Raw genomic sequence first — 13,365 nt, forward strand, 5'->3', positions numbered from 1 at the left:
GGTCCCTCCGACCGACCTAGTTCCTCTACCATAAGGCAAATTTAATTTAAGCAGCTTTCTTTAATTTTTCTATAATTGACTGATTGATTGCCTCCATAGACTTTCATTTTTACTAGAATTATTGCCCTATCAAAATTTTGAGTTTACTCATCCCCTCGCACAAAAAAGGGAAAAGTTTGAACCCGACAGACTTATAAGTCTGAGACGCTTGTTTTCCTGTTTTTAGTCCTAGCCATCTAAGAAGCCATGTTTAAAATAATAATAAAACGGTTCCCCTCGCGATCAATTTTTAAGAGTTCTGTTAATAAAAAAAATTTCACAAAAATTGTTTTTTTTTGTTAATTTTTGTTTTGTGAATCAAATTTCGAAGACTGTAGTCGATTTTGATTAACTTACGAACTTACGTTCTAAGCTTTCCTCTTTCCTTAATCACACAAAGCATTGAAAACCTCCAGAGTTCAAAAAAGAATATATATTGTTTTTTATATAGTTTTTTATATAGTTTTTTAAAAGAATTTGGTTGGAGTTTTCTGCGCTGCTGCTACTTTCACAGCAAACGGCGGCACTTGTTTATTTTAGAAATGGTTGATGTTGTTCTCGGTTTTTTTGCATCGTTCTTAATAATTTCTGATAAAGAATAACTTCGGACAAAACTATTTGTAGGCAATTTTTTTTTAACTTGGGAATACTTTTCCTTCTAATTTGTAATTATCTGGTAGATTCAACGACAATCATGGCCGTGATTGTTGAGCCTGTTTTGATCGTGGTTTAAACTACTATAAAAAGTTTTGTCGTTTGTTTTTTTTTGTCTATTTCACGAAGGAAGTGACGTCTCCTCGATATTAAAAGTCACCCCAGCGTACTGTTTAAGTCGTTCTCTGAATGGAAATCCGAGGGCAGTTGCGGGAGTGTGGAATCCATAGGCGTCTTTTCCGTGCAAGGGGAGCGACTCGTGGAATTTGGAGAGCAATATGCCCGCCTCAATTGTCATCCGGGAGGTCAGTTGGTACTCTGGGTCCATACTTCCCTTCACTTCACACACTACTCGCTTCTGAATTGTAAAACAAAATCAACCTTGATCTCATTGGAACTTTTGGGGATCAACGATATTTGAAAAAATATATATCGGTAAATCAGCTGTGATTTCTTGTCTTTTCGGCTTATATTTTCTTATGGAGGGTGAAAATTAGTCTCAGCCTTCTTCAAAACGGAGAACAAAGTCTCAAGGCGTTTTTCTTTGTGGCCATTGTGGCCTTGATAATTTATATCGGAAAAAGTTTTCACCAGTTAGAGTTCTGTTGAAGTAACTTAGAAAAAACAAATTCTTGTCATTAGTTTCTCGGACGAGTCTCGTCGTTACAATTATGTATCTCGAAATAGTAACACCAGAAAACAAATTCAGCAACTCTAAAACGAAAGCCAACAAAACTTTTAGTACAAAAAATTAAATTCGAATTATAATTGCGAGGATCTCAAGAAAAAATTAACTCAAAAGTAATATAAAAACAAGTTTCTGATATCAAAACCCCTGTTCACAAACTTAGCTTAAATATACTAGTTTTTTATAATTGATTTTTGGAGCCAAAATTGATTTAAAAAAGGTATTTTTAAAGAACTAATTCAATGTGATATTAGTTTTTTTTTGAAGTGAGCATGCCAGAAGTTCCACCGGTTGACCTCCAATACCTCCTGTGTCATTTTGTAAACTTCGTATATTTTCTGCCTAGAAATAGTTTCTTTTGATTATTATTATAACCGTTACTTGCTTTTATACAATTTCAAATTTTATAAGAGCTCGTTATGATATTTCCGTATCTGGAAACTGAAAGCATAGCATTTGGATTTTTTGCACATTTAAAAAATCAGTTCTCATGCTGTTTTTTCCAATTATGGACCTTTGTATGGAAATTGCACAGCTAACATATTTGGTCAATCTATATCCCTCTTACCTATAGCGAAAACTGTCTTTACTGAATACCTCGTGGTCGAAAATAAAAACAATAAAAACAATCAAAGAAAATAGGTAGAACAATTTCATGCATCGGATCTTAATGATAAAGTATGAAACAACTGACCATTGGCGTGTGAGGTGATTTTCCGATGATGCGCATCTCAAAAGAGCAGTTCTTGAAGCCAGTTCTCGGATCAACCGGGTCTCCATGTTTAATACCTTGGGAACCTGCACAAAAGACGATTGAGAAATTTATCAAAAAACGAACTCATGTGAAAGAGCAAAAACTAAATGAGTTTCAAGAAGATCTTCTCCTGCAATTATACTCAAAGCTGATTTATGGAAAGCTAGCTATGGAAATTAAAACTACTTAACGTGGTCGACTTCTAGTTTTGAAAGTGGTATTTAATTTTCGGATATTTCCCAGCGAAATAAAAGTTTTACTTTTTGCTTCAGTTTTCTCAAATTGGGTCAAATTGATCGAAAAATCTATGTAATTAGTGGCGGATTTTCAAAATTTTCTTTTGTCGACCTTTTTTTGTAGGTCGACCAAATTGATTTTTCGAGTTCTCCCAAAGCATTAAGCATTAAAGAGTCCCTGTTGTGCCCTATTTTCTGCGCCGCAGTCAAAGTTTTGAAAAAATTGGCCAAAAAAGCGTTTTTAAGCACTTAAAAATGATGACCAAAAAAATCGCATTTTTTCGACGCGCGCTCCCCCCTCAAAATTAGTATATATTGGCGCCAAGTGCGCCTTTAGAAAAATTTTAGGGTCCGTCGCCAAAAATGGATATCTCAAAATAGTACCAAGGGGCGACCCTTTGGGTCGGCAGGGGGTCGAATCCCTGAGGGGGGAGGGAGGGATGACATTTTTTGAGAAAATCAATTTATCTGCTTTGATCGGATATTTAGAAATGGGGCCACTCAATCAACAACTTTTAAATCAGAAGCAGTTAAATTATGAGTACTTCTTCTCTATCGCTTACTTTTGAAGGACATTTTGCTGGACAGTTTGGCACTCATCCAGTTGGCATTCATGACGACTTCGGTGTAGGTGAACTTGTCGCCATAACTCAGGAGGGAACTGCTTCGCCGCACCACTCTCGAGTTCACGGGACCTGCAGTATTCGGACTCGTCCATAGTTTGATGTCCTGACAAAGTAATTTTATCAATTGATTAAACCAAAACTTAAAACTGGGTCAAATAGAATCTGGCTCAAATTATGGGTAATTTTTTAAAAAAGTGAACATATAGTATAATTGGTTATGAAGAAAACTGAAGCGACTAATTCATTTTTTTGCCAGTTGTTGAAATCTGTCTACGCTCGGAAGTGTTGAAGCAATTTTTATGGTCAAAAGTATCCTGGACCTGGTCAATTTTTTTTTAAAACTACGAAAAACGGCGTATTTTGATTTCAGTTAATGCAATTTATCAAATATAGAGAAAGGGAAAATTTGATGGCTGCACCTTCATGTAGACAGCGTTGACTGGGTCCGGGGGGTCCCTGTAGGTCTTGAGGTGTTCTGGGTTGTAGTACTGGGGGTCTGCTCTCATCTCGTCGTAGTAGGACTGGAACTCCTTGTGCAGGTTCTCCACCATCCAGTCCGCCGGAGACACCCCGGACACACCTGTCTAACCCAATCACAACAAACAACAACAGAAAACAACAATAAACAACGACAACCAAGACACACAACAATTCAAGTGTTCACAAGCAGCGCATAAAAGTTAATAATAACTTTCTAATCACCCTATTGATCAAAACCCTCTTAAAATTTTGGTATCTCTCTGGACCGAAAATTTAAGTTTAGTCAAACTGTTTTTTTTCAAGTAAGCGAAATTACGAATTTTGCGGGTGAAATGAAAGTGAAAAAAATAAATTACTGTAAAAAATTGTGATCTTATAGTGCGCATTTAGATCTTATCGGTACATTCACAGCAGGACATTGAATTGACGATGGGAGGGGAAGGCTTAAGAGTTTTTTTTATCAATTTGTGTTCAACCTTTTGTTTTTCTAAAAAAGAAAATGGTAAGAGTTGTGTGGGCCGCAAACTAAAAAAGGATAATTGTTGACTGATTTTGATTCAATTGTCCTGCTTTGAAAAAAATGGGTGAGCGAGTTTGGTTTGCTTGCCTACCTTCATGTGTGCGACTAGACCAAGACATTCAGAGGGCTCCTCCTTGAGAACATTCTTCATGTGGGCCACAACACTCAGCACTCCCAAGTCACTCACGACAGAGTTGAATCCACACGCATTCACCACCCTGGATAAGTGAAGAGAACATTAGTTATTGTGGGGTAGTAGTTATATTATTCAGATAAATCATCATCATCCCTGCCCTACGGGAAAAAAAGAAACTTATGCGCCAGGAAAAATGATTGCTCTTTTCTTTTTTTCTTCTCAGTTTTCCTTTATTGTTTCGACTTTTGAAAAAAAAGGTTGAATATTTGTAAACGGTGTGGTGCGATGACTGTTTCCAGAAAATTTGTTCACTTTTCCTTAAAATGCCTTTTTTGGACATTTTTTAATCTTCTGAAAAATATTGATGACTTGAGCTCAAAATTAAAAAAGTTTTTGCACCTGTGCATCACTTTTAGCAACGTCATGGGAGTTTGAAAACAAACAGTTTTAGTTAATACTCAATATGAGCACATAATTTTATTGCGCCCATAATTATCGGGCAAGCTAATTGATGTAAGTTTTGCGTTACTGGGTGCACAATTTATGCTTTTGAACTGAAAAATTCCAGATTTCCAAAAAAAATCATGTTTTTTTTTCAAAAATTGTCTATCACTTTTTTAATGAAAGTTAGCTCAAAACACCTTAGAAGACAGCCAAAACATACAAAGAAATGTTCTAATTCGATTCGAGAGTTATGTTTTTTTTTTGGTACGAAACGTAAGCAAGACTACTCTTATAAAGAGTAATTATTTCAGTTTGGTTGAAAGTGTTTTCCGACACAATTTTTAGAGTAATTATTATAAATTCCGTGTCTATTAATTACCCTTGCGATAAGCAAGGGTATTGCAATCGGGTACTAGAATTCGTTTCCCCTAAAATTTTTTGGTTACAGGACTTATCTCATCTGGATTTCTGACTCATCTCTAAGGGTTCCTCGTGGAAATCATTTTTTGGCTGGCGCATGTTTTGAATGGTGCTTTTAGTGTTTGATTTACTGGTAATTTCACCTACTTTGACTTTGGATTTCCTTTTTTGCTTTTTCTCTCAAAAACTTTATGCGGCCCAAAATGATTAGGCATTTTTTAAATCAATTTGTTGGCCTTATTTTGGGTCTTTTCAAATATAACAAATTTTTTCGTTTCCCTCCGCACTTTTGATTTGGCTGCATTACCACTCTGTTTGTTGAAACGTTTTTCTTCTTCTTTTGGCTGACTAGAATTCGGCTTGTTTTGTATGGACGTTTTTTCTTTTTTTTTCTGCGTGCCTTTGTGTGTTATGGGGGAAGAGGGACGTAAAAAATCTAACTTTGTCCCAAATTAAAAAAAAACTTTAGGCTTGAAGAGCTTCTGCTCAGATATTTTTGGTTTTGTCACCCTTCGGTGACCAAACCAAAAATTTTGTTTTTTTGCAAGTTTGTCCAAAAAATGCTGATTTTGCATTCTTTTGGGTTTTTCGCAAGTATGTCCATTCAATTTGGTAAATATAGTTGAATCGAAAATAGTGCGAAGTTCAGCTTCGCTTTTGTATAAAAAGTTCAGACCCAAAAAATGGCCTGAAGCCAATTTGGAATAGTTTTAAGCTGGGTTACTTCACCGTTTACGAGCCGACAGAAAAAATAGTTTAATGCCCGTTGATTATCACAAATTGGCCAAATTGACCTTTTTTAAACCCAAGTTATGGCACAACTCTAGGCATAACTCAGAAAGATCTGACTACCATTGATTGTCTTAAATGTTTTTATCAATTGATATTTGAAACATAAGTTTTTTTTTTTTTGCTATTGTAGCTTGCATTGGCATATAATGTTTAGTTTATGACTCATTTAGCTTGATTCCGATCATTTTGCTATTGTTTCAAGTTCGAGAAAGTTCAGAGCACTATTTTGCTTGACAATTACGCGTCGAACATCATTCATTATTTTTAAAAATTCAACAACTTTTTGGTCAATCTGCATTTGTCAAACTCTGCTCAAAAGCAACCCGAGTTATATATCATGAAAATGATTTTGAAGAATAAACATCTGATTACTGTATAAAAAAAATCGTTCAAAATTATTAGTTTTATCATCGAAAACTAAATAAATGAAAAAAACTACACCGGTTGTGAATATTTTGTATCTTTTTTTAAAAAAAATCAGAACAAAAAATATTCTCTTAAAGGCTTGCGTTTAAATCATAAAATGATTGCAAAAAAATCTCTCCATAATCCAGATAATTTTTCCAAATTGTTTTTTTTTCAGATTAAGAACTAATTTAAATTGTGACCGCAGATCATAAGTTGATAGACAATTGTTTTCATTCGAGCAAAAAATTTGTCTCGATAATCCGGGTGAAATTTCCCACCAAAACTTTATCAGATTTTTATTTCGCGGCAATTACTCAAACAATTGGTGTCATATTATCCAAGAATAGTCAAAACCATTGCTGAAAAATATGGTACTGGCACAGTACTAAATTATGTATGAGTTTTACTTAACATATAAATAACAAGAGTTCTTGTACGGTCAAAACGTTAAGTATTCCGCTAACTTTTGTAATATGTCTGATGTTTTTTAGTTTTTAAAATAAGTTATGGTTACAAAAGTATAGTAGAAATAAGTGACTTTTAAATAAAAAGTCTCGAATTGTGCACTTTTTTGCAAATTGTGTGAGTTTCTTTGAAACTTGACTCAAACGGATAAGGTCTCGGTAACATGTTCTAAGTTTAGACTGCATAATGTTGATATTTCTCAGATGGTATCAAAATATTCGTCAAAAATTGTTAGATAAACTCAAACTTCTCTGATAGAAAAAACTGTGCACGGAAAAACGCAATTGTTTTTTTTTGTAAAAAATTCACAACTCTCACTTCTAACAATTGAAATTTGATAATTATAATTATTGTTCCGACATTCCAAAAATGGAATAGTTGTGTTCGAATGGTTTTTTCTCCAAAAAATTTTCAAACGACAATTTTTCTGGAAGTTTTTAAAAATTATTTGATTATGTTGAAAAGGAGCGGATCATTAAAAAATTTTCTTTGAAATTTTTTTTAGGTTAATCGAATTGGTTTTTTGAGCTATCTCAACATTTTTTGAAAAAAAAACAACCATAAAAACATAATTTTAAGGCGCGCGTTCCCCTGAAAAAATTAAGATACATTGGCGCCAAAGGCACCTCTAGAAAAAAAAATCAGGTGCGGTCAGGGGCGGTCAGCGAAAATCCTGAAGTACTACCAAAGAGGGGCAATCGACGCCCTTCTTTGGTATCAGCCCCGTGTTACCTTGCGGAGATAACACGGGGTCAATTTCTTAAAAACGAGGTCGTCTACCACCCTCAATATCAACGCTACTGATTTTGTGCAATTTGAGATAGTTTGGTTATGTAACATTCTGCTTAAACGCAATCGGGGGAAAAATATGGCTCAAATTTAGAAAAACTAACCCAGTTACAGTAAATGAGAAATTTATCCCTTTGAAATTAACATTGCGTGTTGTAGAAGATTAACCCCGAAAACTCAACATTTGAGTTTTTTTGAAAGCTCGATTTCTTTTCGAAAAGTTACTTCATATATCTCGAAGGATTGTCAAACCATGCAAGTTTTTGTCTAGTCGAATCACTAAAACAATGAATGCAGCAACGGTGATTCAATAAAATAGGTGACCTTTCGCATTTTTTGTTCGTAATTTTAGAAGAAATTATTTTATGACAAAAAAGATTAGGTTTTCAGGCATGCAGTATGTTTGATACGATTTAGATAAAATTATAACCGTTTGAGATGGTTTAAGACTGGAGGCAATTTTTGAAAGTCAATGCACCAAAAATTGATGTAGAAGTTCATTATAAAAAATCAAACATGGACATAGTCTTTTGATATCATGTACTCAATTTGGCATCATAGCTAGAAGAAGAAGGTTTATAAAAGATTTTAAACTGAAAAGAGTACCTAGTCTTGTTCTTGACAGCTTTCGCTTGGTGCTTTCCGATCATCTTCATCACCCACGGCAACTCAAGAGACAAATCTACGTAATGACACATGTTTCTAACACAACTCTCCACTACTTGGCTGCCATACCACGTGTATGGACCAGCGAAGTTCAGCAGACATCTGGTTTTGGAAGTTATTCTGTCCAGTTCCTCGGTGTCGAATGCATTGGCGTAGAGAATACTAACTCGGCCCATGAAACTATTGATCGCTATCATTTCATTGCGCAGGTGTTTTAACTTTTCCTTGCTTCGACCTGCAGGTTTTTCCCAGTTTTCCATCTTTATTTTGGAGTTAGCAATTTAATCATTCTAACTAGCATTTTTGAAGAATCCAAGTTTAACGAGCATTTTTATCAGCTTTTCTTTTAAGAGAACTGAAAGGGTCTGAATTTTAATCTGGAAACTTACCAAAATAAACGAAAATTAGAATTCATTTGGGAAATGAAAACAAAAAATTAACATCAGAAAATAATCAGAAGTCGAACAGTTTTGCAAGCTTAACCTTCAAGTCTGAATGCGAGATGAACAATGTTTGTATCCTAAAGAGGAAAACTGGGAAAGAGCAGACCTGCAATAGCAATGTGTAAATTACTGACTAGTGCTTTGTCAGGGTGGTCGGCCAAGTAGAGACAAGCTAGTCTCCCCGTGAACCCTGAGGCTCCAAACAACACCAAGTCTATATCCTTCGTGAACACTTTCTGCTGCGGGTAAGTTACCAGCTTCTGGTGACTTGCAGTTCTAGAGTTTAGTGACGGCTGTGTTGGAATATGGTTTCCGTCTTTTCCAATTGTTCCATAAGATGATCGTCTCGCAGCCTGACTGGTTGATTGTTTAGTAACTTCAGCTGCTGATTTTTCCTCTTTTTTCTGCGTGGTCGGCGCCGGAGTTGCTTTAGTGGAGTCTTTTTTGGTACTGACGCTTTGGTCAGTCTGTGGATGGGCTGGTGCTGCAGGAGGATCCGACACAGGTTTTGGTTCTGGTTCGTACAGTGGTTCCTAGATCTCTTTTTTACTTTGTTTGAAAAATATTTCAGACTTATTTTTTTACAAAAAACCCAATTAACAAAATTGAACATTTTTGTATACGAAAGATGTATAAACAACTTTTTATTCGACCTGATATGACCAGCAGGGGCGGATCTAAATTTTTCGCGATGAGGTGGATTTTCAAAACAAATCGAAAATTTTGATGAACTTTCTTTAGGTCGATCAAACTGATTTTTTGAGCTCTTTTAAGAAAGACTCAATAAAGACATTATTTTGGCGAATTTCCTGCGCCACAGGCAAATGAAAGAAAAACATGCCAAAAATTCAGTTTTGGGACAAATTTTGGAAAGTTTTGACCAAACATTTTTTTCGCGCAAGCTCCCCTTCAAAATGGCTATTATTTTATAATAATTAGGCCGAGTATAATTTTAATGTCGGCCGGCCGAAAATGGATCTGATAAAACAGTACCAATGGGGTACCCTTTGGGTAGTGAGGGGGTCGGAACGTGATACATTCTGCGAGTGGTAACGTATCAACAAGAGCATATAGTTTAATGTTTGGGAAGGATTTAGTTTGCTGCTTACACTTTAATAGAACAAAATCTATCGCGCGTTCATTATCTCAATTTGAATTATAGTCTTCAAAGTAGTTCCCAATTGAAACCTTGTGACTTTTTTATGGAAATTGATCACAGATGACATATCTTTTTACAACTGAGCTCCATACAACAATATCATTCAGTTGAAATCCATTTGAGGTGCAGGATGTTAACTTGGTTCTGAGTTCAAAATTTCAACCAATCAGCAGGAGAATTTTACACGCAGCGTAAGCAAAATAAATAGGATTGAACGTTAGGGCGGAGGATTTATTTGGGTGCGGGATGCTACCTTAATTCCGAATCTCTAAAGAAAAGAGAACTGGGTCTGAAAAATTGCTCTCCAAAAAAATGTTGTTCGCAGAGATATGTTTTTTTTCCAGACCAAGTGAGGTTGATAGTAAAGTTACTCCAAAAGGACAATAAAATATTTCTATAAAGATAAATATATCGAGTCAATTATGAAAAAATCTATTCATAGTGCGATCCATTTTCACAAACGTTTAGAGGTTTAAAAGTTTCAAATTGAATACTTGCTAGACAATAGACGGCAGTGGAAACCTTCAGGGCTTGCCCTGAAATACGAATACGAACAGTTTTGTGAAAACATTTCTGCTTGACAAATACAAAATAGTCAGAATGATTGGAACAGTTTGCTCTTTTTGCCTAGCAGGATGCCAGGCCGAACAATTCAACAGTGAACATGTTCCAAATAACAGAAAGACAACTTTTGATTCAAATTTTGTAATATTATTGGAAAAAATTGTATGAAAATAAATGTACGCGTGGAAAAAAATGTTTCGGAAAAAATATTATATACAAAAACTGAAAAGTCTGCCGAGTAAAAAAGAGTGCATTCCTTCTTGTCATTATCATCAGGAGCAGCAACATCTTCCTCTTTCTCTTCGTCAAGTGTCAACGGAGGCGCTACCTGGGATCTTTTCCAGTTTCCCATCTCTTTCGAGTAAAACTACAGTGCTACATTGTTCAAAATGTAACACTTTCCTTTTTCCCTTAATATTGTTCAACCAAAGCCCCCTTCCAACTTCCACCTTTTTAATTTTCTGTCTTTGTAGTTTTCTGTCTTTGTAGTCTTTATTTAACGTGTTTTTATGGCTACACGCGTGACGTTATGATGTAAAGGTATGACGAACAATTCTGTTCACAGTTGTTAGTTTGTTAGTTTGTCAAAGTAAAGTTTCAAAATTGATATTCAAAGGTGGGGTGGGGGAGGGGGTGAAAAAAGAGCCAAAGTTGCCCATACGGTAAATTGCAACGGTATGTAAGAACTGCTGTAGAAGGGAGTGCTGTTAAAAGTAGATAGTCATAAACAGTAGCGGATGCCCCCCTTCAAGGATTCTACCCCAAAAGATGTCCATTTTTGGTTGACTAACCTTCAAATTTTTGTAAAAGCGCCTTTGGCGCCAATCTATTAAATTTAGAGGGGGGAGCGCGTGCCAAAATAACGCAATTTTTTAATATAAATTTTCCAAAAAGTGCATAAAAACGCCTTTTTTGGCCTGTTTTTTCAAAAATTTTCCTGCGGCGCAGAAAATTTTGTCAACTATAGTTTTTGAATTGTTTTTTGAAAACTCAACTCCCCCCCATACCCCCCCCCCCCCCCCCCCCCCCCTCGAGAACTTCCTAGATCTGCGTCTGGTCTTGAAGTAGACAGAGTCGTGAGCAATCAAAATCGAGAAAAAACATTCGTACGTTTCTTTTCTTATCTCGCTTCTTATTGGTTCACGACTTGATCTTCTTAATGACGGTCCGTACCCAACGGAAGCTGTTTTTCTAGATAGAAATTTTATATAAATTATCTAGCCTAGTTTTCTCGTATTTTCCGTGCAGATGTGATCTATTTCTTTTCTGGCTTAGAATTAAACAGTTTCTGGAAAGAAATAACCATAGATCAGTTTAATGCTCAACAGCAACAAGATAAACATGCTTCGAGTATACACAAAAACAGGAGCATTACAATACAATTTTATGCTTGTTATAACAATTTTATAATGCTAAAACTAGTTACCTGCATCAGGGCCTGTAGCCTAGTGGATAGAGCAAATCATTTCGAGACCCATCAGAAGACTTTTTTCTAGCTAGAAATAGCATAGATTTAGCTAATTTCTGATCAGAATTAGGATGAGAAATAAAGAATTTAAAGAAAATCCATGCTTTATTTAAACATTTCAAAAAGATTTTCTGATCAGATATTAGATTAGATACAAAGTATTTCAGGTCAGAAACAAAAAACTTTCTCGGTACGGGTGTCTACTTTTTGTTACGTAACACTGTAGAAGTTAGCTTGGCTCCCCTTTCTACCTTTCAGTTTCAATTATGAAAAACTGCTTAAATGATGTCGGCTTTTTTCCAGTTTTCCCCCTTTCAAATTCAATTTTAAAAGTTTATTTAACCTTGTCATAATGCGTGGTGAACAAATCGACAACAAATCGACGCTGTAAAATATGAAGAACAAATCTGTTTACAGCTGACGATTTTTTCACCACGCCAATTTTCATTGCATTATGACAACGTTAAATAAGCTTTTCAAATTTTATTTGAAGGGGGGTGAACTGGAAAAGAGCCAAACAATCGAATAATGTGAACAAACGTTACATTTGTAAATTTTTGCAGGTGGGGGGGGGGGAAGGAAAAAGAGCCCAGTTTTATTTCGTAATTTTACGAGGGGGGTGGGAAACTGGAAAATAGCCTTTTTATTATACTTGACAATGTCAAAAGGCATTTTATAGTGACTTTGAAATCAGCTTTTAAGAGAAAACTCGAAGGGATGGGAAACTGGAGAAGAAGAGCTGCCTGTTCTTGAATGGAGCGCCGGATGTCCTCCGGCTCCTCGAGAGGTTCCGTCTCAGGAACAACTGGAGATGTGAACTCCTCTGGAATCTCAATTGCGATGTCGTAGTCGTGCTCCGAACTCTCCTTTTCCGTTTCTTTTTCCTTTTCGCCTTGCGTATCTTTTTCCCTGTGTTTTTTATCCTTTTTCTCTGAGTGTTATGTTACCTCTATTGGTGTTTACGCAGATATAATGTCAGCATTGTAAACGGAATACCAACAAAAAACATCACCACTGTGGTGTAAATTTCAGCATTTGTAGCTCCCCCTCCTTGAACTTTATATAATGAAACTAGTGGTTTTACAAGGATATTTATTAACACCAAATATTTTTGTTATGGAATTAGTCTGCATGTCAGTTCTTAAAACAATCGGACAAGGTGAACAAAAAAATTTATTTATAAAAATTTCCAGGTGGGGGAAAAGGAAAAAGAGCCTACGTTTTGGCTCTTTTATAGGCTTTATTATGATTTGGAATTAAATTATTTTGATTCTTTTTCTCGCTCTTTTACCGTCCTTTCTCCCAACCTCGCATAATCATCAGTTGTCTCCACTAACGAGTGGTTTTCCCAGGTTTGGTAAGAAAATCTATTTTTTTGTTATTACCCAATTAGCCCGCATGTTCATATCAGAATGGCAAATTAAGAGCAAAAGTATTGACAAGTAAGAATCGCAAGTAGGGGGAGGGGGGAAGAAAAACAGGCTCTTTTCCAGTCCCCCCCCCCCACCTTTCAAAATCAATTTTGAAAAGCTTATTTAGCGTTGTCATAATGCAATGAAATTTGGCGTGGTGAACAAATTGACAATTCTGAACAGATTTGTTCTTCATACTTAA

At 35.7% G+C, this 13,365-nt stretch overlaps 1 protein-coding gene across 1 annotated transcript; it reads right to left on the reverse strand.

Annotated features, from left to right (window-relative positions):
• Positions 1-814: 814 nt before the first annotated feature.
• On the reverse strand, positions 815-10,635 carry LOC134841226 (putative trans-acting enoyl reductase Rv2449c). The gene is made up of 8 exons (XM_063857074.1): positions 10,501-10,635; positions 8,667-9,093; positions 8,058-8,352; positions 4,089-4,215; positions 3,417-3,581; positions 2,935-3,100; positions 2,076-2,179; positions 815-1,051 (listed from the first exon to the last, which is right to left on the reverse strand). Exons 1-8 carry the CDS (start codon positions 10,633-10,635, stop codon positions 815-817), a joined length of 1,656 nt encoding a protein of 551 aa, XP_063713144.1.
• Between the last annotated feature and the right edge of the window lie 2,730 nt (positions 10,636-13,365).

Source organism: Symsagittifera roscoffensis, chromosome 1 (assembly GCF_963678635.1).
Source record: "Symsagittifera roscoffensis chromosome 1, txSymRosc1.1, whole genome shotgun sequence".
Taxonomy (NCBI): Eukaryota; Metazoa; Xenacoelomorpha; order Acoela; family Convolutidae; genus Symsagittifera; species Symsagittifera roscoffensis.

What these genes read in the sequence shown, in the direction of transcription:
- LOC134841226 (XM_063857074.1), bottom strand. Translation starts at nt 10,635, where the DNA reads ATGGGAAACTGGAAAAGATCCCAGGTAGCGCCTCCGTTGACACTTGAC. An exon ending in CGGCAGACTTTTCAGTTTTT is followed by an intron (nt 9,094 to 10,500) that starts GTATATAATATT and finishes AAAGAGATCTAG; the next exon opens with GAACCACTGTACGAACCAGA. An exon ending in AATCACCTCACACGCCAATG is followed by an intron (nt 1,052 to 2,075) that starts GTCAGTTGTTTC and finishes TTTACAATTCAG; the next exon opens with AAGCGAGTAGTGTGTGAAGT.